Source organism: Bombus terrestris, chromosome 15 (genome assembly GCF_910591885.1).
Source record: "Bombus terrestris chromosome 15, iyBomTerr1.2, whole genome shotgun sequence".
Taxonomy (NCBI): Eukaryota; Metazoa; Arthropoda; class Insecta; order Hymenoptera; family Apidae; genus Bombus; species Bombus terrestris.
In genome coordinates, this window is record NC_063283.1 from 9687536 (window position 1) to 9715436 (window position 27901).

At 38.3% G+C, this 27901-nt stretch overlaps 3 protein-coding genes and 1 long non-coding RNA gene across 28 annotated transcripts in view; 3 read left to right on the top strand and 1 right to left on the bottom strand.

Moving 5' to 3' along the window:
* LOC100649516 (uncharacterized protein YFR016C) overlaps nt 1-15151 on the top strand; it is a 74425-nt gene extending 59274 nt beyond the window's left edge. For 17 of the 20 annotated variants that reach the window (XM_048412939.1, XM_012317045.3, XM_048412935.1 and 14 more), the window contains 9 exons: nt 25-134; nt 1079-1254; nt 2267-2480; nt 2767-2888; nt 3705-3881; nt 7656-7970; nt 8549-8809; nt 14033-14166; nt 14432-15151. In XM_048412939.1, the coding sequence (XP_048268896.1) occupies nt 25-134; nt 1079-1254; nt 2267-2480; nt 2767-2888; nt 3705-3881; nt 7656-7970; nt 8549-8809; nt 14033-14166; nt 14432-14615 (1693 nt within the window). In that variant the 3' untranslated portion in view covers nt 14616-15151. Of the gene's footprint in view, nt 1-24; nt 135-1078; nt 1255-2266; nt 2481-2766; nt 2889-3704; nt 3882-7655; nt 7971-8548; nt 8810-10273; nt 13757-14032; nt 14167-14431 lie in introns of those variants that run through there. The other 3 variants (XM_048412942.1, XM_048412946.1, XM_048412947.1) reach the window with 3 other exon arrangements.
* Nucleotides 1-21757, bottom strand: part of LOC125386472 — a 65837-nt gene extending 44080 nt beyond the window's left edge. The window contains exons 1-3 of one of the 4 annotated variants that reach the window (XR_007226643.1): nt 21620-21757; nt 21457-21552; nt 19860-20364 (exon numbers count right to left, since the gene is read on the bottom strand). This is a non-coding gene — a long non-coding RNA (uncharacterized LOC125386472). Of the gene's footprint in view, nt 1-19859; nt 20365-21456; nt 21562-21619 lie in introns of those variants that run through there. The other 3 variants (XR_007226646.1, XR_007226644.1, XR_007226645.1) reach the window with 3 other exon arrangements.
* Nucleotides 15911-19195, top strand: LOC100649859 (copper homeostasis protein cutC homolog). 3 transcript variants are annotated; one of them, XM_020866771.2, is made up of 3 exons: nt 15911-16161; nt 17743-17824; nt 18104-19195. In XM_020866771.2, the coding sequence occupies exon 3, from the start codon at nt 18104-18106 to the stop codon at nt 18821-18823; it is 720 nt and encodes a 239-aa protein (XP_020722430.2). In that variant the 5' UTR covers nt 15911-16161; nt 17743-17824; the 3' UTR covers nt 18824-19195. The 3 variants fall into 3 exon arrangements, with proteins under 3 accessions (XP_020722430.2, XP_048268911.1, XP_048268910.1); XM_048412954.1 differs by lacking the exon at nt 15911-16161 and adding an exon at nt 16230-17002 and having other exon boundaries at nt 17075-17824; XM_048412953.1 differs by lacking the exon at nt 15911-16161 and adding an exon at nt 16230-16479 and having other exon boundaries at nt 16560-17824.
* A 139-nt stretch (nt 21758-21896) lies between the features above and the next one.
* The window catches only part of LOC100649393 (ABC transporter G family member 20), a 49498-nt gene continuing 43493 nt past the window's right edge, over nt 21897-27901 (top strand). The window contains exons 1-2 of the mRNA XM_020866767.2: nt 21897-22359; nt 26757-26951. Coding sequence (XP_020722426.1) covers nt 26878-26951 — 74 coding nt within the window. The 5' untranslated portion in view covers nt 21897-22359; nt 26757-26877. The remainder of the gene's footprint in view (nt 22360-26756; nt 26952-27901) is intronic.

The window sequence follows — 27901 nt, forward strand, 5'->3', positions numbered from 1 at the left end:
TACTTTGTACGTCTTTTTGTCCAGATTCCAAGCCAAGGGCATGGATATCGGAGTAGCGGACGAATCTCTGAATGGGATCCCTTACGAAGAGTCGAGCGAGAGCGAGGAGGAAGAAGAAGCGGAGGAAACGGAGGGTGAGGAAACGAAGAAACATTTAATTGAAATCGAGACTTTACGTAGTCCGATGTTTCGAGCTCTTTCTCTCAGGTTTTTCCCCTCTCTCACTGCGTTCCCTTTGCTCCGATGGAAGGCTGCTGTATTTCCGCGAGAGAGGCAGCTCTTTTTGCAAGCTTTCTTCTTGTACTCGATGGGAATAGCGTCATCGGAAAAGCTTCGCGTAGCGGTTTGACAGCTATGAAATAACGTTTTATCGTCAAGTGCTATAAGCGATTTTCCATAAGATCGAGCGAATTAAATTCGGTCAGTGGAAGAATTCCTTAGCTGATGAAATTATTTTCTTTATACGATCTTTCCTTCTTTCATCGTCTTGTTCTTTGCTCGCTAATACGACCTTTGCCAAACTCTTTATCGAATTTGAAAATCATTTCTGTTCGTGTCTACGATATTGGAATATTTACCACGCTATTAACGTCAAAATTATTAATTGCTCCAGTATTTGGAAATTTCCAATCGCTTGAACGAATTTAACGAATCTAAATTAGTCAAACAACGTCGAACAATGCTGAAAGTATTACGAATAATCTTCTCCCTTGAATGAAAAGTTCCAACTACGACGACGAATTATAACTTCGAATTATAAGTTGGAATCGTAACAGCGAATTATAACTTGAAATTATAATTTCGAATTAGAACGTCGAATTGTAAGTTGGAATTATAACATCAAATTATAGCATCGAATTATAACTACTAATTACAACCTCAAACGTACAAGTTTCAATCATAACACTGAATTATCATTTATAATTATCATTGCAATGTTAAAATGACGAACTACAACTTTCGATCGCAATCTTTGAATAACGACATCAAAGTATACCTTGGAGTTGTAACGTCGAACAATAACGTGCGATTAATTCCAAATGGAAGCGTAACTTCTCAAATTATTCGTGTTTCACAGAGCTGGACAGCGAGATCGTGAAGGCGAAACGCGCGACCCGCGAGCGTCCGATCAGCTTCACAAAAATGGACGACATAAAGAATCGCTGGGAGACGACCAGTCAGCAAGGGAGACGCGAAGTTCAGCGAGAGGCGAGGAAGGAGGAGATCGCTGGAATTCGTTCGAGATTGTTCATGGTAAAATCGCGTTCGTTTTCGGGCTCGTTGAACCGTTACCATTCGTTTAATTCCGCGTTTCGAGGAAGAAACGATGAGCGCGGGACGTTCGACATCGTTTCCAGAGCATCTAAATCGCCGGCGATGTAGTGCGGGGGTAATGGCATCGAGCCCATTAGACGTAGACGCAGAAAAACTTGGAGAGAAGGAAATGTAGCGCACGCATTCTCTCTTTACAACGCGCTTTAACGCCGAGTAACATGTGCACTGTAACGATTACGGAGGAACGCATCGCGACTGCGAATGATTTTGCTCGTTTGGTCGGTTGCTCGATGAACCATCGTGGATCCGATATTTTCGAGACAAAGCGCAACGACTTAACGATTGATCCGAGAAGGGGCGATAGAAATGGCAACCTGGCGATCGATTGACGAAAAGTCGTAGAAGCTGACGATTAATTAACGAGAGGATCGGAAAGATATAGCAGCGATGTAGGAGAAAGAACAGAGAAACAGGAAACTAGCGATCTATGGAGAAAGGGAACATGGAAATAACGATTTGATGGTCGGTTGATAAAGAGAACGTAGAAATGATAATAATAAAGTGGAAATAATAATCGATCGATCAACGAGAAAAACGTAGAAATGACAAGTTAACGAGGAACTGATAAAAAGAAGGTAGAAAGTGAAAATTGATAATTTTTTCCATATAAAGAAAGAAGGTATCGCTCGTAAGTATTCGAACGCTTTGATAGGTTTGTAACAACGTTGTACGAATCGTTGGTGAAACGTATGAATCGAAACGCGTAAATTGTTACTATCTATTTCTAAACGCGCGAGAAAATCGTTTATCAACGCGCAATTCCTACTCGCGATCCTGTAATTGCGTTACGTGTTGCCAAAAATACGCAAGTGTCCGGACAATTTTGAACAGTACTGTAATATATCTTTGTGGAAAGATTTATCATCGTCTCGGAGAAACGAGATCAAAGGGTATTTCGTGTAGCTAACGGAAGACTCGATTTCTGTTGCAGGGCAAACAGGGTAAAATGAAGGAGATGTATCAGCAAGCGGTAGCCGGAAGCGAACGCGTGACGAAGATCAATGCGGCCGAAGAGATCCAACACTCGACCCACGCTCGTTCCATCAAAGAACGATTCGAACGAGGCGAGCCCATCGCTGCGTCCGACGACGAGACGGACAGCAAACCGAAACCGGAGAAGGCTGACGAGGAAGTGATCGCAGCAGGTGCATTTTGCCCCGCGAACCAACGTATATTTAGAACCCGTTAAATGTAATTAGCCACATGGATCGGCGGTCGAAAACTGCCAGCGGCGACTGACCGCTGAATTTGCTACCATGTGCGCTAGAAAGATCGTACCTAGAGCGTGCTCTCAAGATAGATATCGTATAGGTCGTATAAGTGGAAGTGCACTAGCTCTAGGCATCTTCTTTACTCTGTATCTGTTATTTGCTCTTGCAAACCGATACTTTGCGAACACTGTTTCGAGATAAATCGATCGATGTTACACAGGGATCAGCAGGAAGTCTCGGTCGCTGTTCCTCGAACTGGACGCCACGGCGGCGAAGACTGGGCGACCGGTGACTCCGGTGAATCCGAAGACACCGGCCGAAGCCCCACGACGTGCCAGAGACGTAAGTTCTCCTTTTATTTGTTTCTATACGTCGATCGACTGTGTTAACACGTTCGAGACCGATGGTATAGTACATATGCCATGCAATATCTCGTCGCAATGACCGACGACAACGTACGTACGCGCGTTATCTGTATATTCAGTTAATTCTCGGACAATTACGAGCGTAGATAACGTTCATACGTATAACGTATATGTTATATAACTTCCTCATTTTTTAAATAAATATCCTTAGCTATTGCACGTTTGTCTTTTTGGAATTTTAACCGAGAAACGCTATTTCGCTCGGATGACACGCGTGGTACGTCCAATGAACGTTCGACGTCAAAATTATTGCGGAAACCCGACGACATACCTGTACAGTGTGTGTCACGACGTATTTCTCAATAAAAATTGTTTAAAACGTGATTTTTGTATTCTTATATTGATCAATTTTGCGTATTTTTTTTTTATCACAAACGTAGAAAAGCTTTCGGTCATTCGGGAGAGTATCGCTCAAAGTCATATCGGTCTCGAATGTGTTAAAATTCCCGAATTTTTATCTCGCTCTTGTTTCGACGAACAAGAAAGCTTTTAACGTTACAAAGACCGGTTATTTCCGTAGAACAGAATATGTCTTTCTCATAATCGTAGAGCTGTTCGTCAATTTGAAACATCTTATCTTTACGTGCTAAGTTGGAAAATGTTTCTTCAATTTTGCAAGAGTGTTAAGTAGTGTAATCGATTTTTGATGTTGTACGTTTGCCGGTGGTGGGGAGGGGCGCGCATTTTGAATTCGTGATCGGCAAGGTTAACGGTTTGAAATCTCCGAACGAAGGCATTCATGGGACGACAAGTCTCGGATGATGTGGTGCGCAGCTCGGACACCACCGAGGAAGTTCAGGTGGAGACCTCGGACATTTCGAATAAATTCAAATTTTTCGAGTCCTACAAGGAACCGGAAAAACAACGCAAGCAGTTCCGAATTACCCCTCCGCGCGATGGTCAAGTTAAGGTTCGAGGCTATTCTCGAGTGCAAAGTGTTCTTGATCGAAGAGTGTGTTTTAATGTTCTAACGAAGATTGCGTTGAGTGAAGAGTAACTCTAATTCTTATCAACCCTTTCAACGCTGAGTTCATACGTCATTACATACGAATTTTATTTATTCGCCGAATGTCGAGGCTTGCGATAAAATTTTCTTTGTAGAAACATTTTGATTATTTGAGACGCTTAAATCAACTATCGCCGCTCGAATCCACCTACGTGAAATTATATCGTATCGTATAAACGAAAAGCCACAGGTAGAAGATCAGAGAGCGTTTATTCGCGAACCGCAGTTGTATAAACTGCTTATCCCCGGACAGGTTCGCGTAAAAAACTGATCGAGTTCTACCGTATAATTACCGCGATGACACACATTTTTTAACGATTACGTGTTCATCGTTTTAAAAGCTGGCATACGAAGAATACGCGTTACTTTTGTTCCAAATCGTTCGACGCTGTTATCGCAACGCGTTTGCCACGACGTTTTAACTCACAGTGAAAGGGTTAACATAATTCTACCGTGTGATTTTTTCCATTCGAAGACTAATATCCCCGTAACGTGACTCAACAGCTTATCGCATGGAATCTCTCCACCTCGATAAAAATCGCGTTGCATGGATAATCACCGACGTAATCACCGTCTATATCTCCGAATTCCTTAAATCATCGAACCGTAGTCACTCGACCAATCGCTTCCCACTTGTCGATGTAAAATCGCGACAAGAATTACCTGGCGTATTCGTCCGCGTTCACGCAACATATCTCGCATAAAAAATATTTCACTTTCTCGAGCTTATCGATCTTTCTTCGAACTATTAATGGCGGAATTGTAGTTAACGAGATCGGTCTTTGATAAAAGAGGCCGAGGAAGCTCGTGAAAGCTCGGAGCCCGCGAATACAACGTACAGTGCCACTTGATTCCATGGCTGTCCTTGAACCCCCTCGAGTGGTCAGCAGCCATACTTTTACCGTTAGTATTCCTACATCCTTCCATTCGTGAAGAGAGAGAACAAGCCGATGCAGAGGCGAGCACACCACCGTGTGGCCCTCCCAGTAACTCACGAAGGGGGAACACAGTAAGAGCCGTGCGTCCTCTTCGTGTGAACGGCATAGCAACCGCCGACACGCTGCTGCCAGTTCGGAGTTTGCCGGGGCCAACGAAACAAAAGGTTCCCTCGTGACGTCTCTCTCTTCGTCTCTTCGTTTCGATTTCCAATTTTTTCCCTCGTTCGCGTCGCCGTCGCCGTGGAAGCTGCATTTTCCCGGTATTGCTCCGCCGTCCCAGGGACAACGAAAATTAAAAGTGAGTAAAATCATCGCGTTACGTCCGATAGAACGACGAAATATTGCTACACGACTTGTAGAACGTACGCGTGAACGGATGGATACGCTGTGGCGCACGAAGATATTCGAATGCTTCTAGAAAGATTTTATACGAATGCATCGTGTGTGTTTTACGAAACATTTTGGAACTCTGTGAGCTGTATGAAGGTACCGTTATCGCGATTACGTTAGCAAAGAAATTTGAAAATGTATCGCGCAGATACATCTGATATCTGGCGCAAATACGGGTTTAACGTAGTGAAATTATCTAAATGGTCGATTATCTACCGTATTAACCATCCACGATATTCGGTAATTAGACTTCTTAGAGCTATGCATTTACTATGGCTGTTGAAATTAGCCGATGAAATTGTTAAATGTTTTGCATAACGCGCGTATTATACCCGTAAAAGTTTCCTGTGGTAAGCGTTCTCGTATATTTTTACGAGCCGCTATACGTCTCTCGTGCTTCGACTCTGTTAAACCCGCTTTTTACACGGTTAGTTTTTATGTTTCGACGTCCCGTGGTCCAAGGCCACTCGGGATAGGCAAGCGAACAGGAAGAAGCGGTTAAATATTCACCGGCTCTCGTTTTCCGCTGTTTTATACGTGTTACAGCTTACTCGTCGCTAGTATCTCGTAACGCGACACAGCGCGATCAAGAAGAATTTCTAAAAAATCGTTTTTCGGAGCTAGGAAACGCTGGTCACCGGGTATATTCGTTCGTCGTCTGACTCTCGTTTTTGCGCTGCTTTATAAATGGTAATGGGATTTGTTGTTGGAACTTGGTAATGGAACGGGAAGTGATTAAGAAGAACTCGCGGAAGAAGGCTGTTTGTGGAATGGCGATATCAATCATCGAGTTTTCCGATGGATCTTGGAAAAAATTGAGACAAACGTTGAACGAAGCGTGTGCGATCGGCGGTAGTCAAATTGCCGGTGTTCGCTGACCGATAGCATGAAATATTGAAAAAATATATGATCGGTGTAGAAAATTGCCCGCTTTCTCGAATCCACTTATCCGCAATAACGGTACAAACACTGTCGATATAGTTGACGTGCAATGCAAATGCATACGCTTTCCTTTTGAACAGAACCATCGATCGGTTTGCGAAAGAAAAAGTTTCTTCTTTTTCGTTCGCCTCGTGGTCTACGCTTTTAGTCGGCCACTGGTAAAATACAAAGGAGCGCGTCAAAGAATCTATAGAAAAGACACGTAGACATTGTATATCTCGGTCGAATCAGTGTGAAAACAAACGAGATCGTTTAAAGCGAAATGTCTCCTTAATTACACACCGTGTTATTGAATCTTCCCGTACGAAGCGATAAAAATGTTGCTCTTTAATTGTCGTCATTGTCCGTGTTATCTCGCGTGAGGCAATAAATGAATGGAACGAAAGGCGAAATAAATCACCTTCTCAACGCAATGCTCCATCTTGTTTTAAATAAAAAGTAGCGAAACGTCATTAATAAAGATTCGTACGGGGCAACTCGAACTAATTAGCTTTCTCCCGGCGTAAACCTATAAATCTCCGATCGTTGCACGGTGAAACCTTACTCTTGTTCACGTTTTGCATCGGTTGTAACTACAACGAAAGATACGTGGTCGGTGCGACTATTCTCTTCTTTTTTTTCCTTCTTTATTCTCGCAACATTCTATCTCGCAACTCTGGTATTTTCCTGGTCGACGTGTCTGGCAGGTAATATCCCGTGAAACACGTTCCTCCGCGAATCGTGTGCATCGTAGGGACGGCCAACAGAACCCAGTCGATTCTGCATTGTCATCGCGTCTTCAGCTTACCTGCTGCTCAGGTAGAAATCCAACGGAGACGCTGTACACGTATAAAACCATTCGAGCTGACTCAGAGGTGCTGCGATTCGTGGAAAGAAATACCTTTATTCCCTTGATTTCCTGCCTAGCCTCGCGCGTTCTCGCTTTAACCAACCACTTGAATAGCCAATAACAATCGAACGCAAGTAATAGCTATTGCAGTCGTATCTCGTGTTTATTCATGGGCGACACGTTTCTTTCTGTTGATTTCTAAAGTTAGACGAGAATTAACCATCGGTGTATTAACCCTTTGTGGTTTGAATTGCATTTTTGGTATTTTCCCTTATTTCGCTTATGATGAACCAGTTTTCTACGCATTCTTTAGATAATTCGCAGTTTTTTTTAAATATAAACTCCAACATGGAATCTTCTGAAGAAGAATAGCTACGCCTACGATTAGTTGCTACTATCAAATCGTCGTTGTTCGTGATCCAGCATTTTTGCACGCTACTGTGCGTTAACATATTTTTATCGAATCGAATTACAAGGTAAAAAAGTAGCGTCGAGTTCGGTTCAACATAGAACCATAGAACCACAGAAAGTTAAGATCTTTGTGTTTTCTCAACGTTTATAGAAGATTCGTTTCGACAGATGGACTCCCCGGAACGTGAGATCTATCGTGACCCGGACGTAGTCAGAGCTGAAGACAGAGTAAACGAAGTGGTGCACACGGACACCGCCAGAAAGATGCTGTCGATCTTCCGGCAAATGGAAGAGAACGCGTGCAAGAAAGAGCTTCCAAATGGACCAAAACCTTTGAAGCGTTTCACACCACCACCAGAGGACAAATACGCAAAACCAACAGCCTCAGACTCCGAAGAGGTAGAGGACGAAGATGGCGACGAGTCCGAAGGCGAAGACAGCACCGAGGAAAGGGATCCAAACTACGTACGAGCTTCCGACAAGGTTCGTATACGGTATATGGATAGGTGTCATTGTTCTCGAACGCAATAAATGGTAGCGTTTATTAACACGAAGTCAAGGTACCCGGTCCTTGAGATTCCTGCGTTATGAATATGCATGAAGAATCGTGGGAAGGTTGCTGTAAGGCATCTGATAGCGACGCAGATATGCAGATGAAAGACACCTGTCGTTGCCTTTCGAATAACGTAAAATTACATTGACAGAGGCATCGTGAATCTATCGCGAGAATTTTGTCTAAAGAATATCTATTTCTAAAGAATATCGTCTAGAAAATCTTAATAGAGACGCAAAAACAACGAAGGATTTTCTGTTAGATTAATCGACAAGTTATCGTCGGATTGTGTTCGGACGTTTAAAAGTGTCTTTAAAAAGAAAAAAGAAAAACTTGATTGCTGAATTGTTTGCAAGAATTGCAAGGGAAACACGATGAATTGATCTAATGTTATAATCTACATTAATAAGATAAAATCTAAAAGAAAGATAAATATATCAAGCTAAATTAATTAACGAGGTACCACAGGCATCGTTATACGTAGAAATTATGGAAACACGTATTTCAGGTAGAAGACGAGTTTCTGAAGCAAGCGCAGAACGCAGCCCGCGCAAAAACCTTGTGCGCGAAATTCGAGCACTGGGAGGAAACGGACGGAAAGACGACGTCGAGTAGTCAACATATCGCAGAGATGGAAATTGCTCAAAACACCACCGGAGAACAGCAGAGCATAGAGTCTGCCAGCAGTCTGAGAGCCCGTTTCGAGTCACTCGGCTCGCAAACGAACGAGTCGCCGCGCACACCGAAGGTCAAAGTCAATCGATTCGTGGTGAGTACTCTTTCGTAGCAACTACTTCGTTCATATCCATTCATCCTCATCCGAGCAGCTCATTGATCGAGACTCGAATGACAGCTCTGGAATTTTTTTCTCTCTTTTGGTGTATCAAAAATATCCATTTGATTTCCAATCGCACTGCATATGATAGAAACCACCTTTTTTTCTTTTTCTCCTGCGTGTTCAATGTACAATTTTCTTTTTTTTTTTCATTATCTTTTGGGTGTGAAGCGTGGCTCGTTTATCGCATGGTGTGCCTTGATAATCGTTGTTTAACCCTTGGAAGCTATCATAGGTAAAATTTTACAGCCGGTAGGAAGTTTGTTTGAAAATATTATCGCCACGCAATAAAAACGTCACGACATTATTCTGTTTGTATTTATTAGACTGCCAAGTTTTATACAAATGTAGCTGTAGACGCGAGTTTCTTCGATGATAGCTCTTAAGGGTCGATTCTCTCTGTTACCCAATTTTGTACAAAACTTTGGTATATTTTTTATTTTCTCTTGCCAATGTATGCGTAAAATGTGTGAATTTTCTATCAAAGCACGATCTACTTGCCCTGCGACGACAGCAACATAATGCTATTTATGTTTAGTTACGATATTTTTATTTTTAATTTCTTTCTACGACGAGTAACTTTGTATGGGTTGTTGTAATATAACTGTACACTCAACGAAGTTATCAACTATAGTAATTACTGAAATGTCCAGCGATAGAAATAACCTGCTTCGTTTTATATCTCGTGAAATATTTGATGATTCTTTGAGTGTACACAAGATATACCGTACACTGTTCAAAAACAGTTAGAGGAACGTTTTTCCTCTCGCTAATTTATACATCTTTTTTATCCATTAACTAAATCTATTAATCACATCGTTAATCAAAAACTTCTATGGTCATAAAATTAGAAATTGATAAAGCTGAGCAAAGAACGAGATTGAAACGTACGTAACGATTCGAACCGATTCGAAAGCAACTCGTCTTCCGTTAATAGCTTGAAATCAATCTCTGTCTACAGAGATCGTATCGATAAAGCGTTTGTTCACGGAAATTCTCCATCTGTATCCAATTGTCCATCTGCATTCTATTAATCGTTATAGTAAAACTGTTCGTAATATCCTCTAATCAGCTTGAGCAGTGTATCACGAATTTCAGTTTCGTTATCAGTAGTTACACGAACTAACGCGAGCCGCTGACAAAAGCATCTAAAAGAGGAAACATAGAAACTGGACCTCGGCAAGCCAAAAAAAAGAGCATAATAATTATTCCTCCCAAGAATGATAACCGCACTAAAAAAAGAACAAATTCTACACAGCATGACTAGTTAGCGTGATACCTGTGACGTGTGCCGATGTGTCTGGTAATTTTGGTCTTGAGATTGCCGCCTGCAAAGTGTTGACCAAGCTTTCATTCGACTATGATCTAGTGATACTATTCTCTGTTGAACGCGAACAGTAAATGGTGGAGCGGAAATGGAGGATCGATACGGCCCAAGAGGATGGACCGAGGAGCCTGAGAAAAATGGAGCGAATAGAATTAAAGGATACGCGAAACAAGCACACGATTACACACACAATGTGGATCACGAATTCGTAAAAATCTTGCGCTGCAATGGAAAAATGACAGTCGACAGCTTCGTTGTTCGGATCATTGTGCGGTTTTTACGTTTTTTTAGAAGTCTTTTTCTAACAAAGCGTTCTGTTAGTGAATCTAGCGTAGATTGTATCATATTGTATCGTATTATCGCGAGAGGCAACGAACGAAAGATAGCGGATACGTCGGAGCACACCGCGTGCGTTAAAAGAAAAACCTAGGCCTGGCGAAGTAATTTAAGCGGATCAATCGATGGAATTGAAACTCGTAATTATTTTAAGCGTCGCCTGTGTTCCGTAGTTACCTGTGCGCTCCGATCCATGTGCTCGACGTGTCCATGAAATACTTCACGATCGTTTTAACGCTCTCGCTAACTCGTTTCCCTGCCGCATGAACGTGTCGTTATCGCTCAGTTACCAAGTGGCATTCTTCCAGTCAACCTTTTACACGAAACGATATACTTTTCGACGGATATACGAAAGTTTGTACGACAGAAATATGTACGTGGCCAGTGATATTCTATCTTCGATGCAGGTAGAAGCGAGAACAATAGCAACGAAACATTTATATATTTCGTATCGCGTGCCAAACGGAGGTTCGAATTGCATCGTTAGATCAGTTGTTGTTAGTCCATTTTTAAACGAATAAGCGAAGCGTAGTATTTATTGATCTTATAAGAAAACGATAAGTATCGATTTTAGCCGCTAGTTTCTCATTGATTTATACACTTTGCTGATGTTCATGTACCGTTGTGAGCGATAGCCTACGTATCGTAGGGAACGTATCGTTTGTTCGATAAGCAAGTAATTTACATTGTTTCAACGTTGTTTTAGGAAATCACGAATGGGTGCCAAATTTATTCAAACGACGGCTATTTCTATCTTGTCTACCTGCATCGTTTAGATTTTCCACGCTTAACCGACATTCTCATTTTTTGCCAGTGCCAAGAGAAAATCAGAGGCGATAGGATAAGAAAGTCGAAGACCTTAGGAAAGAGAGCCTTTGAGAATTGTAACGAACACTTTTCATGGCATTTTGGGAAAGATATTTGTGTCGTTTCATCGCGTGTACTGTATCAGTGCGATCTAAGCTTCGAATGAAACGCGGTAAACAGCCAATTCGCAACAGCAAATCTGGAAATACAAATTCGAAGCATCGAATCAAGAGATTAAGATTGCACCGTAGAATCAAGATCCGAGCTAGACTTATTTAGGATCTACGAGCTTTTCGACTGCTTTACAGAGTTTGGAGTCTTTTTACAGCATGTCGCGCGGTAGATTGGCATCTCTATCTACCGATAGAAATGATCAGAGAACGAAAAAACTAATCATCGACTCATCGTTGCCTGGAACTCGACGGATCTTCTCACTGATACGTCCCAAAAAATCGTAATATTGTTTTTACAAAGATAAATTTACATTATATATACATTTGTACGTATTTATGCGACAGAAGTTTAGTACAATACGATCAGCTGCCTGTGAGTCCTCTTGCATAATCAAACCAACGATATTCTTACAATTTGTCGAGCTACAAGTAATAAATGTCCAATATGAATAAATTTTCTTGAATCGATGACGTTATTCCACCAAATTCGATTATCGAAGAAACATTTCATACGCATATACATAATATAGTAGTATTACGTTTCGTAATAAACTAAATGAAATATTACAAGTGAATTTCGCTAATTAAAAATCATCCGATTATCACAAAATAGTCAAATCGTAAAAAACAAATCCACGATCTACGACTCTCTTCTCTATCCATCGATGCTATTGGTTAATAAAAAAGTATTGTGCAAAGGGACTCTAATAATCGAACGCTTGCATTCAAAGGGTTCACGTACTATTGTGAAGGTTCCAAAATCGGTGAAGAATTTTCCAGATTTTCCAGTGCAACGAGAGAATCTGAAAAATCGAACGTCAGAGCTTCGTTCATTACGTAAGAGATAAACCGACCTCGAGTTTCACACGAACGTTATCGAATAGGCTTTTTATATAATTTTTATAATGTTCGGTCGATGAACGATACTAGGGAGCCTCGTCGTAGCCGTTAGGGTTAGGGTCTTCTACGATGGCATTACACGACGAAGCTAAGAAAGAAAGAGAAGAAAGAAAAAGAAAGAAAGAAGGAAAGAGAGGGCAAATATTAATTCCTTCACCATTGCCAACGCGGACGCACAGTACGCATTCATATACGTATACATATAAATATATATATATATGTTTATCATAGAAGAACGACGTGTATCGAATCCCCCATGATCTATTTAGACGAGCGCACCCCATTCAGAAGGAGAAAGGGAACAGCCCCTGAAATTGATTTCGATCGCGTTGGAAACGGGACGTTGGCACATGGCGTTTCATTCGTCGATATTCTAATGGTATTTTCTGGATGAAATTGCGTTTAAGTTAGGCTGTTAACCAGGCCATTCTTTGACCAGTAACTCGTATAATTAAGCGTTAACAAATACGAATCAATTGCAATTAGATCGGTTTTAATCTTTGCACAAATGTAAATATTATATCATTTATTTTTAACAAGAACGAAGCAACAAGTAAAAACGTTAGGATCTTCTAGGCAAAGAAATTATTACATCCGAAAGATTGTTGATTCAAACGACGAATTAATTCGTCTTCCTCGGTTAACAGGTTATCGATCTCGGTAGACTGGCGAGAAATGGCGGTGGAAATAGGGCTTAATTTTCTAATTCTTGGTTCGCGCGTACGCCACAGGAATTGCAACGAGAGAGAATGAAAGCGCGAGGGAGAATGCGAGAGAGAAAACGGTGAATTAACAGTGAAAACCGAATCGAAGTACAATTTCGGGGTTCTCTCGAAACCTATTCCTTTTTCTTCCTACGTCAATCAGAGGATGTCGAAGGAGGTGCAATGTTTTAGAGGCATTAGCGAACTTTTTTTTAAATCAAAAACAAACTTAAGTATTATAATAGAGAGAACAAGATCGAAAAGGTATATATATTCTCTACGCGACTTGGTATCTCCTATCCTTCGTTGATGATATATCGATCGAGGGATTCTCTTAATCGACTATGAAATTTAAGTGCAATAATTTTAAGGGTTGTCGAGAACGAAAACACGCAATTGTTTGTTGTTAATCGGCGAGAGAAATATTTACGTAAGCAATTAGTTAATCGATCGATCGCTTAATTCTTTCACGGCCTACTATGCGATGATTTTCACGTGTAGACCTTCGTTGCGTCTTTGGATTGTATAATTTTTAGCGAGGTATCATATTCTTGTTCTTTACCTTTCACGTGTAACAATTTATTACGACCATATTACAAATGATAAATAAAAAAGGCACATCCTGAAATGAAAACACGTATGGTGTGAATTGCGTAATAGAAGTCGGAACACCAGAACAGATACTCTATATAAAAAGCGCAGTGCAATGTATACCTAAGTTCTTTCAGTTTCATCTATCAACGACAGTCGGCCTTTGGAATTCTTCTTATCGAAGATCTCTTTCGAAAACGTAATAACGATCACATGCACATGTTCATCTCTTTTCCTCATTAATCCATCACACACTTCTCATCCAGCACTTTTTTGTTCACCACTCATTTTGCTTTCTTCCAATCTAAAATCGACGCAGGAGATTCAAGCGAGCTGTACGGACGTGTGCGAGAGCTGCGAAAAGAAAGTGTACCCCCTAGAAAAAGTGGAGACAAATAACAAAATATTTCACAAACAGTGCTTCCGGTGTCAGCAGTGCAATTGCGTGCTAAGGTAACGTTTGCAATCTTCGCTGAAACTTATTCCCTTTTCTCCCTGTAACCAACCTAACCCCCCTCCACCGTCTCTGTTCTCTCTTCCTTCAGCACCAACCGATATATTACAAATACCATTATATCATCTGTAAGACGTTAAAAAAACAAGAGGCGATATTTGCAAGATATGATTTCTAGAATCGTATCTTATAAATATCGCCAATTTTTTTTAACACCCTGTATAGGTGGAACAAGAAAAATAAACGATCGTTTTTTCCATACAGGATGGACACGTTCACCTTAAATAATGGTAAACTCTACTGCATCCCGCACTTCAAGCAGCTGTTCATCACACGAGGAAACTACGACGAAGGTTTCGGCGTGGATCCACACAAGAATAAATGGACGACCAGCTCGAGCAATTCGACGAGTCCATCGCCGATCGCCGTGTCGAACGGCGATCTTTGATTTCTCGCGGATTCTCGCATGTTGTAATTAAAAGAAGAAGGGAGAAAACGATGAAATAAAAGCCCTCGGCGGCTACAAAACTGCTGTTTATGCGAACGAAGCAAGATCCGAATTGATCGGGCAACAGCAGAGAAAGATCCATGGATACTTGAATTTTCCAAAGACAACTGCCGCATCAACTTGCGAGTCGATCAAACAGACCGCGAATCGTTTTTAGATTCCTTTCGAATTATGTAACTAATCGCGCCCTAATCACGTTATTAATCGACAAGACTCGCGACGAAGATTTCATTTCGTCTATCGCCCTCCCTATTTCCTTGCTGTCATTTTTAAGTATTTTATTTTTTAGACCTGTAGACACCCCTATTTGCCAATGCCCTATTTTAAATTCCGCTTAAATATTTGTTACATTTATTAAAATTATTATTATTATTATTATTATTATTAATATTATTATTATTTTTTACTTGTATAACTCTTGGTATTATTTTATTATATATGTTGTATAATACAGAATTTCATTGCGCTTTATAAAATATCGCGATCATTCATTCACCTTTTGAAGATCTTTGAAACGGTTTTTCATACATCTTTTCATATATATAGCGAAGGTAAGTATTCTGTATAACAAATTGATATATTGGAAAAATTATTGCCCAAGACTTTGGAAAGTTTCTTTAATTTTGACAAGTGATAGAATATTGCAACTATCGAAGAAGAACGAAGAACAAATCCTCCAGAACCCAAGCAATCTGGTATTAATATTCCAGGTGAAAAATCAAAAAGTACCTCCTTAAGTAAAACATAATTCCTAATATTACGTACCTAAGACAACAATTAGTATTATTTTAATAGTACATATTATTAATCATTTAAATTAGTATATTCAGTATTTTTGTTTCAAACTGATGTATTATTTTATTAATCGCAGAAATCCTTGCCGCATTCTTAACTAGGTTCTAGTAAATAAATCAATACTATATTGGGATAAGAATTTTTAGAATTATTCCACGGCATTGCACGCAGCTACCCTTTTAGGAGAAGGCGCTTGAGGGGTCATTGGAGAGGCAGGCGAATGGCCAATAAATATATTGCCTCACGAACTTACCCGCCTTTTATCTCATTTCATTTCCTGGAAATGCCCTGAGGCACCTTTTTCTTTTATATACTTTTACATCTTAGCATTAATTACTTATCATATGTCTCCTTTTATTTCCGTCTATTCTCCCGAGCTGACAGGAAGAGAAATACTCTATTCATTATCTTTCACGATTACGTAACGTTGCAAATAATACAGTACATCTCTGCAGATGGCGTAATAGTCGTATTAATGACACATCGCTAGCGATCGTTACCATCCACGTGTATTATTCGCATCTTTGTGTTTTTCTTTCATTTATCTCAATTTATTAAGTATCGCGTTTCTTAAAGCAGATGATTAGAGAATCCGTGTAATTCCAACATGAATCTTTCGTGATAAATATTACGGTGTTATTTTCAAAATAAGACAACTGTCACAGTGATAACGTGATATCAGAGAGGAAATGTGAGTGCTCGTGTTTGAATCTGGTTGTTCCCAGACTGGTACTGCCCTCAGCGGTGAGATGTTGAAAGTGTTCCACGATAGCATATATAAGAACCTCCTTAGTTCTGTTACAAACAAAGTATACTCGTTGTGATTCCACGCTACAAGAGCCTATTTCATTGTATGATTCTACGGAAAAGTTCATACTTTTCCATCTAAATTAAGTGTTTATTACATTTTTTTTAGGGAAAAAAAGATAATATTTCCTTCCAAACGATAATAAATCAGAGGAATGGCGCAATAACTTTAATATATTCTTTATACAGGATAAGTTTTTAGGTTTAATATTAAATTTATTTTCCTCGCGATAACGTTGTTGTTATAATTAAAAATAAATTTCATTTTAATGGTAATTTCAGTAGTTGATAGACGAATAATATATCTGAGGTGATGTACCTGCAGAAAAAGAACCTCTCGATAATTACATGGTTATCACCACTGGGTTGATCGAATATTGTGATCGTTTGGGGTTGGTTGGCATTTGCAAGTAGTCCGCAGACTAATAAAACCAGTTAGCTCGAAGAACCATTCACTATTGTGGGAAAAAGCTATTGAAACGAGTGCTAACAACTAGAAATAATAAGCAAACTAGCAATAATGAGAATCAACTAGAGATGACAAGCAAGTATTTGCTTTGTTACGACTACGTATTACGAGTACAGCTCAGTGATGAGTTACATTGAAGAACGCTGTTTACGAACATGCTCTTGCACATTTAAGTAAACTTCTACGACTGCTACTCGCGAATGTTGGTAGTTAAAATTTCCGAACCCCAATCAAGATCATAATAGTGTCCGGAAAGGTAAATCCACAAAGTCCACAACGGAAATATCCGCCAGTGGGAACGTGCTTTGTAATCTCGTATCGTCAACAGTCCTTAGAGCTGTTCGCGAACTGGAAACGAACAGAGGATTTCCACTGGAGAATTTGTACGGCAACAGTTCACAAACTCTAGTGTTCGACCAGTGGGAACCGACCTCAAAGATGACAACTAACAACTACCAACGATGACGATTAACGTAAAGACGCTTCCCTGTATTCTAAAGTTACCGCATTGCATTTCCGTAATAAATAAAACAAAAGAAAGTTTGAGTTTTGAGTAAAAAATCTCAGCTTGTCGCAGATCTTTACATGTTGCCGAATGTTTCGACTCTCAGTCCCTCCATCACTTTCATTCTCGTTTAAAAAGAGAGATTTTCGTTTCTTGTTTAAAAAGATTATAATAAACAATTAATTTCTCTTTCTCCGGCATTCCTTAATTATCGCATGATTTTGTTATTCTCATACCTATCTATGTTGGATAGAAAAGTATGAACAGTTCCGTAGAACTGTACAACAAAATAGGCTCTTGTAGCGTGGAGCCACACAGCTAGTATGCCTCGTTTATGATAGAATTGAATAGGTTCTTGTATATGCTAACGTGGAACACTTTCAACATTTGGCTGCGTGGTAATGGCAGCACCTATACCATGGAACAACTAGAACAATAAGCGTGAGCATTCTAATTTCCTCTCGGTTGTTATCATTGTTTGTCTCGAACAGAGAGTACCAAAGTACAACCAGCTAGTTACTTTCTTCGTCGTACCCTCTAGCGGGAAATTGGCAACGCTTTCAAACAGGAACAGTAAGCATGCACCATGATTATTTAATCCATTCAAGACCCATTAATTATTTCCTCGCATTATATTTCCAACTCTTTAATTTTTAAAGTTCTTAGATTTCAAATTTACGAATATTCACGTGCTCAGATTTTCTAATTATCAAATTTTTAAGTTCTCAAATTTTTGTATTTGTTATTGTGCAGTAATATTGTATTTTCACGTATTATTTCATTACTTGGTCGTTGATGGATTAAATAACAGCTTTTTCTACGTATCCTGTTGCAACGCAATCGACGTTTCAGATGGAAATCTGCATCGATTCTATAGAATCAGCGAAAAACGCGATCAGTGGTGGTGCAACGAGACTCGAAGTTTGCTCTGCCCTTTCCGAGGGTGGTTTAACGCCCACTCCTGGCTTTCTTCGATTACTTAAAATCATTTCACCGTTACCACTCTACGCTATGCTTCGAACACGTTCTGGAAACTTTATATACACGAAGGAAGAAATGGATGTCATGCTGCTGGATTTAGAACTATTGAAAGAACACGGTGCTAGTGGATTCGTTTTTGGTGCATTGACACCAGACAACGAAATTGATGTAAAATCTTGTCAAGACATTCTTTCTGCTGCTCGACCATTACCAGTAACTTTTCATCGAGCCTTCGACGAAGTCAACGACCCTTTAAAATCCTTGCAAATTTTAATAGACCTCGGTTTTAAAAGGGTTCTGACTTCTGGCCAGAAGGATACTGCCGAGGAGGGGTTAGAATTAATACAGAAGCTCGTTCAAGAGGCTCAAAATAAAATTATTGTGATGCCAGGTTCTGGTATTACTAAAGATAATATCTTAAAAATAAAAGTGGCATCTGGAGCGGAAGAGTTTCATGCATCTGCTAGAAAGATGATAACTTCGCATGGTACAAATAGAGTTAAAATTGGCGCTAATAAAGAAACTTGTATCATGGTGACTGACAAGGAAATGGTAGAAGAAATGGTTCGAACTATTCCAGTTATTTTTTGAATATGATTTTCATGATTTTATTAACACTTTCAACAATTCTACTTGTCAAAAACACTAATAAATAATAGTTCATAATAAACGAATATTTATCAAAAAATGTTTACAACTCTATATTAGAAGAAAAGATGTTTCGAATTGTCTCAACTTCAATCTCAATAATAATTGATAAAATGTTGAATCATGTTTGAACGTAAATTGCAATATTTACTGTTCAGTAAAATACGAAATCGAGAAAAAATACGACGATATGAGTTACGCAGATACACTAACTTTAAAGCAGCGTAAAAGGCACGAAAAAGTGCGCGCAATAGCAAAATTAAATTAATAATGTAAGTTATATGAATAAATACTTGTATGAAGAAATGATTGAAATGCTAGTATTGTGATTTTATAAAAATATAATTTCCTATCTCGATTAGACGCTGTAATATCAACACAAATATCCTTAAAATGCAAACGTATTCTTCTGCACAATAAGTTCAGCAGATGTCATTATCATTCGTGTTTAAATCGTAATGGTTTCACAGTACATAGAATAAGTGGAATCTATGTTACGCGTTGGAAATTATGTATGAGAAAGGATTGCCTATTCTGTCGCGAAGAATAGAGAACAATCATTCGATGATTCAGAACCTTTGAAATTATCTCGACGTCCTTCTTTATGCATGCAGAAAGTTAACTCGCGGAGAATCTTCTCTCGGAGTCTACATTTCATCATAGTTTCTCTTTAAAAATTAATTTTTAATTGATCATTACTCTAACATCAGTCTAGTAGTTCAGTAATCAATGCTCTACTATAAACTGTACGTATGCACATTGATATGAATTGTTAGTATACCATTAAACATGAAATTTGAATCCCCCAAATCCCATCAACACTATCAAGGTCCTCTTGCATAATTGAATTAGTATCAGTAGTAAGATATTAAAAGTTACAGGTCACATGTTACCAACGCTATTAAATTCCCTTGCATAATCACAATAAGCTTGGTAATAAAACAAACGAAATTGTACATCACAATTACAAGTCACCTGATTGTTTTATATCAGCCATTTTTATTTTTACGTTCCAATTGTACGAATACTCTTGTCCTTCACTGTACCTAAATTACTTCATTTATATTTTCCAAAAATATTACATTTCCCATTGATATTGTAATGTCCAATTAATATCCTATAATATTACAAATTTTTTACAATTTTTACCTTATTTTATCGTTTAATCTTTAATGAGTTAACATTTCGATCGGTCTCAACAAAAATTATGCGTTCAACTTGAAATGGCCAGTTGCATAGTATCATAATGGCGGGTTTTCATAGATCGCTCAAGAGACATGGATGTCGCAAACGATGCAATAATTTCGCGACGAATATCTTTGCGACTAATTTCGAATTGCAAAGATTTGCGTAACAGGTCGGTGCATAAGGGGTCCTTGCATGCGGAAGATGACAGCACTAGCGACCAACTGCAGACTGTGCACTTTCGATTTACGGGGCAACGTGAAGAATAGTGCGTACTTGCACGCACACTCACATTAGGTCTGTGGAATCGAAAGCTACTTGACACATATATACATGTAAAAAAATACACACAAGCACAAAATCGATGTATATGTTCGTAACGCATTTATGGTTTCGTGGTGCAATCACAAACATACTTGATTGTGCGTACGCGCGCGCGCGTTGCCATCAGTGAACGGGAATTTGAAAATAACCTCGGAAGGTAGAAACGATCGAGAGGGAAACACTTATTTCAAAACCTAACGTTAATGTCCAGTTTCGCAAGAAATTTCTGTTTTTTACGTACATTGCTAACAATCTTTCAATGCTCATCGATATAGAGAAATGTCACAAGATTGATTATTAATTGGATAATGTGTCGACAATAGAAAATAGGATTTCCTTTTTATGCAGATTTCCAACAATTCTTTGAAATTTATCGACGTAAAAGAAATACGAGACTAAATGTAAAATTAATTATTAATCGAATAATTTATCAATGCTACATGATTGGTTAATACTGAAAGTACCCTACTTATTAAAGTATAAAACTTGTATCGAAGAAACCAAGATGTTACGATCACTTGTAGAACTTGTTATGAGAATATGTACTATATTAATTCTATAAAACATTTTTCAATTTTCTTTCATTATTTGATAAGACACACCCTAACCCAACATTGTTACATTATATATATATGGGGTTATTCTGATAAAGTTTGGAACAAATGTGAAAATGTATATAGAAGCTACAGCTACAGTGTAAATACATATTTTTCAGAGATCATAAAAGTATTTAAACTGTCCATTATTCAATATATTAGTAAGCCTCAATATTCAGTGAGGATATTTATAATTTTTTACTAATTACTTATATACATTTTCAGATTGGCTTCGAATTTTATCAATATAATCATGATGTCAATGTCTCGTTACATGTATAAAACGAACAAGTGTATAACATGATTCAAATATTATACTTTCACGAACCATTGTACAAAAAAACTACATAGTGCAAATAATGATTCATAAAAACTGTACCGCTCTAAATTCACAAAATTCCTACGAAGGTTACATAATTAACCGCTCTGATAATTCCACTATAAAAGAAACAATTAAACTTTGTCACTTACCGAAAACCAAATGGCGCGCAATGACAAATCAGCCACTCAATCTGTCGTTTGAATAATCTCCAGTATTGTTCACTTACAGACAGGATCACCGTCGATCTGAAAGTCCTATGCAAATGAATAAACAAGTAATCGATCGTTTAAAGTCGACATACAAGTTTCTTACCTGCGGAAGCGGTAAAGAAAAACACGATCATTGGAATCTGGCACGAAGGATCAAGGGGTCGAGATTTTTTAGCAATGTTGCCAACTGCTTCGTCGCCCATAAGTTGACCAGTGGAGAGCGTATGTATTTACCGGCAAGTGGCAGACGCGCGCGCATACCCCTGTAAGGTGCGTCGGCCTAGAGAATGTGTGTTGGTACGTGAACGCTCGACTGCCGGTGGCTGTGCGTTATTGCTCAACTGGACTCGTCTCTCAGTGCGAGAAAGACGTTCAAACCGTTCGGGCGTCCTCATCCGTGCATTCAAACCTCGTCCTTCCTTCTCCGTGAACTGCCACGGTGCATATCTCGTTTTGATTCCCTTTGTCTCATCTCGCGACGGTCCATCCGTTCCCCTCATGTAACCTAGAAATACACGGAGGAATATCCGAACACGGTCCGCAGACGCATTTTCGCAACTTGCATTGGAATGCAAGGTTATTTTCGTATCACTGAATGTGTGACAAGTGTGACAAATATACAGCAACTTTGCATCAATATCAATTTTCTCACTTACGTGCGAAGACAGCTGATTTGATTCACGTTGTGAACAGACATGTTCAAAAGTAACAACATCGTTTTATCGTACATGTGTTATCAAGAATTGACAAGGACCTGAAATATACATACAATTATACTTATTCGTCGTACGTTAAAGTATTTGTCAAGATATAAATCAGGCGCGGAGACACGATATCGCCAAGGTAACTTTGCCAACATTTTAAAATAGGTGCATCGCACAATGTAATACTGTGCTGCAGAAATCGCGCGAGACACTCATGTCATCCGTTCGATGCTATGAAAGCATCCAGTTGCAAGAGTAACCATGTATTATATTTCGATTCTCGAAGTTTCTGACAAAATGTATATATGCACTTCCTGTATTGTATATAGTACTTCCTCTTTAACATGTAAAAAAGCCAGTGGTTGCAATGTATCATTGATTTCATGCGTGTTACGATGTAGACGCGTGCTCGGTCTTATGAAATCAAAGAGGTGACGAGTGAAGTCGGGGAAGTGTAACGAGGAAGCAATGGAAAAGCTGTACGGGTATTAAATTCTCAATTCACCATATGTGTAATCTCGTTAGTTGTATGTATATATCTGACAATTTGAAATGTAGAAATTTACATAATATTTCACAAAACCCTTTATAGTTGACCTACTTTCATTCGAGGCTAGTAAATGAAAGCATACGTTCTTTTAAAAATACGTTCTTTCTGCTCCAAATGAAACCATCGCTTATATCAAACTGTATGATACACTTCTCTATGAGCCAAGTTATATGTTGCACGTATTTGTCGTATGTATGTATAAGTTGTATATCTGGTACAATAATACATTATGTATATAGATATTTATCTTCGATATTAATGAAAAGCAAATCGGCAACTGCCATTTGATTTAATTTGAAAATACAAAGCAGGTATCTATTCGAATTGACCTTTTTATTTATTATTATTATATTTCTCAGCTTAGTACATATACGGTATATTTCAAAAATGTGAAGATCACCTGCCACATGATCACGTGGTCAGCTGAATTTTTTGGATGGCCTAGAAAAATATTTTTAAAAGATGCGAAAGCCTCTTATAATATTGCCTGGCATTCGTGACACGCATTATGGCTTTGATTCAACGAAAGTAGGTTATATTTGTAAATGTCATTTTTAATTCGAACTACTATCTTAGCTAGAGAAAGATTTTTCGATTCCTTAATTAAAAATTATCAAATACTAATTTCATATAATATCTCGATATTTTGCACTTAATAAGGTACAAAAATATTGGGATATTAACGATTACTTTAGCTGTTAAGAAAGATCATAAGACAAGAGTTTAATCTCGATGAGAGTAGATCGGTGTGCACTTTCGATTTTTTTACATACGAGACGAACAACCCAAATAAGACTTGAATAACCAAAGTTACGTGTGTAGCACGAGAGATGCATTTCTATCAAGTATTTTAGTCATTCGTATCGTTTATCCATGTAGCGCTGGACAAACCAAGAGAGGCGATAGCAAATCCCCCGGAACCGTTCACGGTCTCTAACGGTACTATTTTTTTCTTTGCGAATAACTGGTCAATGATCGCACAAATCAATAAAGAGAACGGATCATGGTTTCGACTTTGACGAAATCTCAACTTTTACCAGTTTTACATAAGACGTAAGAAGTGACGGAAGGGAATTTGCCGAACGGTACGGAATAGCAATTAGAACTCGTCGAATGACGCACGCGCAGCACTTTCACATAACACGAACACGTAAACTGTAGAAAAACGCCGCATCACATGGTCCACGCGTAACTGGAGCGACATCTTTTTCTAGATTTTCGTAATCTAGATACTTAAGTATAACTCATAGACCGCAGTAAACATTACATTTTATTAAATTATTAACATTATATTTTATTAGATTATTAACATTATATTTTATTAAATATCATATTTTATTAAAACGAACTTGCTAACCTTACGCAGTTTTATTTCAACTCCCATCGTTCATATAGCTACTCTTTGTCCTGAAAACAGAAGTTGTTAACCTGACTCGATAGCCAATTACTCTCTTTATATTGCGAACACGCATCGTTGTCCGGAGAAGACCAGGTTCCACAGCTGCGTTCGCGATTTAAAAAAGATTCAGACGAATTTATTATACAGGAAGCCGAATCGTTTCGAGAATTCATTCTCTTATTTACATGTCTCCGTTCCATCGAATAAAAAGCTCCTTAATTATCCATAGTATTTGCGTCATCACAATTTACCATTATTCTAACAATGGATTATTGCAAGGAATTAACAAACTTAGAACATTAAACAGAAGATTTATATTCTAATCACAACACACAACACACACAATCTGGTTATTTTATGAGCCATTTCGATGGACGGATACTTTTTGTCTCCTTAAATTATCTTCAAACATTTTATCTCTTATTTTTTGTCTGTAGATTGTCTTTTAATCGCTCTGCTATTAATCTGTTATTTTATATTATAATATTGCTATTAATCTTGCTACGTTCTAGAATCGTTATTGGTTTCTTGTTAGGATTACGTGTTAATGATTTTAAAACGTAAATAACAAATATTAAAATGCGAAATATTCAAAAATAGTAGAATACGATCTTCTTACTTTACATAGTTTTGAGAATAAAATCGTGACTGCATCGAGTGAACGAAATCTCGTAGAAATTAAATTAATGGAGTAGGTGAATGCAACATGTTGAATACCAAATGAAATTAATATCGACCGCATCCAGCGATCATTTTGGTGGCACTTCCGCTTAGATCGACGGAGCTCCACTTTCTTGCGCGGTCAACGACGTGTACGCTGCTCGTGGACACAATAGGACGATTATCTGAACAGTTAGACAATCCAGTTGCACGAGAAGAAATAGAACTCGAAGACAATCCTTCTGCTTTAATTTCGAAAAAGATGTCAATGAAATTGCTGTACCTACCCAGTATTTATTAAATCTCCATGAATTTTCATGAATAATTACACATAATCTCGGTACAGCTACTTGCATATCGATAAATAACAACAGAATTAATGTTCAAATCTGCACGAAGAACTCCGTACGGTACCAATTAAATGAATTGCATGTGGAAAAAATATCAGGCTGAGGTCTTGATTCATAATTTCCGTCGTTTTTAGATCGAAGATCCGTCTGGGGTTTCACGATTGAGTGATAACGATCTCGATCGTCCAACAGCATAACGAAATTCCTACCTCGAAAGATTTGCTTGATGAATTTTTGGAATATTTTTTGAAAAGATCTTGCAATTCTCTTTTGCTATCCTTCATTCGAATGCCGATTTTTCCATTCCAGTAACCTCGGAGGTCGACATTTGCCGATCCTTGCATAAGAGATCATCTCCTTTTTTTCTTAACCTTGACATCAATCTCATAATTAATGGCCTGGCCGATACTCACGAGGAAAAACAATATTTAGTTTGATTAATAATTCAAACAGCAATGTCATTGGTGGAACGATGTTACAAGTTATTTGTTGAAGAGCGACGAAGAGAAGATTCTGTGACAGTAGCGCGCCAAGGAAAATGCGTATACTATTCTTAGCTCGTCATATTTTCTATTCCATTGACAAATTATTATACAGCACGCTTTCTTCGTAATGATCTAAGGCACACGACGTTGCTCGCAGGATACGTAGTCGCTGTAAAACAGTTTCACTTTCCGCCATTGTCACGAATGGGCACGCGACTCTTTCCACGAGGCCTATGCATCCTTCGAAGAAACGGATCGCTTTTCTGGGTCTGCGAAAGCGTGGAGAAATAGTATTGGTTTCTAAACACAATTTAGAGATCGGTACACCTTGGCTAAAAGAACCAGCGTTTAGGTTTCTCTCGCTGGGGAAAAATCTTCCCATCCGGTTGGAACTTATTCTTGAAAAAGATGTCGTAAATGTGATAACCATCCTGATGGTGGAGATAAATATTTTAATCTCGCGAAAGATTCATTTACATTCAAATTATCCACTTGATGAGTGTAAAAATGTTGTAAAAATTATTGACGAATCATAGTCGTCATTCGATAATCGCGATATGTATATTCTTGATTTTGACCTCACGAAATATTAAATGTCGTCGAATAAATATGTTTTCGTTTAGATTGTAATTAGAAGTTTATGAAAATGTTTTAAAAATGCTTGGTAAATGATCCTCACCGTTCGATAATAAAATTGTGCATATTGGCGCATAATTGTGCATTGTTTTTAATTCAGGAAATATTGCACGTTCATTTACTCTTAAATCGTGTATTCGTAGTTCATGAAAATGTCTTACGGATTTGAATAAATCATTCTCATAGTCAAAAATCAAAATAAGTATACATTACTACTCTATTAACAACTTTGCATTGCAAATTACACGGAAATATTTGAAAAGGCGTTAGGATATGTTTACAAAACACGTACTGTGACGTAAATCTGTTTTTATTTTATTATCTTTCTTACGAATTTTAGACGAGAATTGAAAAAACAAAGGTCAGATTTACTCTCTAAAAAAGGAAATCTCCAAGTACAAAGTCCATATTAATATTATTCTCCCGTATTAATCAAACCTATTCAATTGTTTTCAGTGTACCGTTAAAGCGTGTGACAAAGAGGATGCGTCGTCATTGAAAAATCTTAGCAAGAGATACCTTTTGCAAGGTCCTTCAACCAATTTTTACGGAAGTCACAAAAGGAACGCTGATCAAGATGGAGGATAAAAGCGACCCAAAAGCGAGAGAAAAGATCAAGAAGATGTTCAGCTGGAGCGACGGACTGACCCCGTGAGTAGCACGCTTGAAATTTGTTTGTACTTGCTTCCACTTTTACTTCGCTTTCGTCTATCGGAGAAACCAGCCACGGCTTCACTCTGTGCTCAACTCTCCTGCGATTATATTGGTCACCGTAACAATTATGCAAATTATATTTGATATTGCTGCGACGAACAATGTACAGAGTAACATACTGGTATTCTTAATCCTTAAAAACTGTCATAGATGAAAGTTCACTGGAGCGTACAACACGATGTAAATTCAAATTCAGAAGAAACGTAGATTAAATTACCCCGCTATTTTTCGTATCCGTTTTATGCGATATTACATTACGTGTTTTGTATAAACAAATAATACTAAATAATATACTAAGAGATAGAAATTAAACAGCAATGGGCTAAAATTATCGTTATGTTAAGATTCAAAGCTGAGATTATTTTAACACGAAGAGTATAGTCAGGAATAAAAAGCTGGAAATGTAGGTATTAATTAAAGTGAATTTAAAGAAAGTCGTGTTAAATCAATTAACTAGGATGAATTGCAAAGTAAATGTTTAGTATTTCCATACAATAGCACAGCATTAAAAGTATAACGAGATATCTTCAAGAGTAATAGAAGGTAATGCTCGTTAGTATCGTAATTTAGACATCATAAAAAGCACACGTGTTTCTGAGATAAAGCCACGATCATGGTTTTGTAATCTGTTGCAAGAACGTGAGCGTTGCATAAAATCTACCAATTCGACTGAATACATATAGCTATTTTATGATAACTTGTATTCCAGTTTTCTGTTGATCCTACGCGGACGAATCAGGTTTTTCTTTGTGAATTATTAGATTACAGATAGCTATATTTATGCAAAATTATATTATATTATACGAAGAATACCGAGCAGGTACAAGCTAAGGCATCCAGGGACCAAAAACGACAAGTATTTCTGAATGTAATAAAAATTTCCTAAG

What these genes read in the sequence shown, in the direction of transcription:
- LOC100649859 (XM_020866771.2), top strand. Translation starts at nt 18,104, where the DNA reads ATGGAAATCTGCATCGATTCTATAGAATCAGCGAAAAACGCGATCAGT.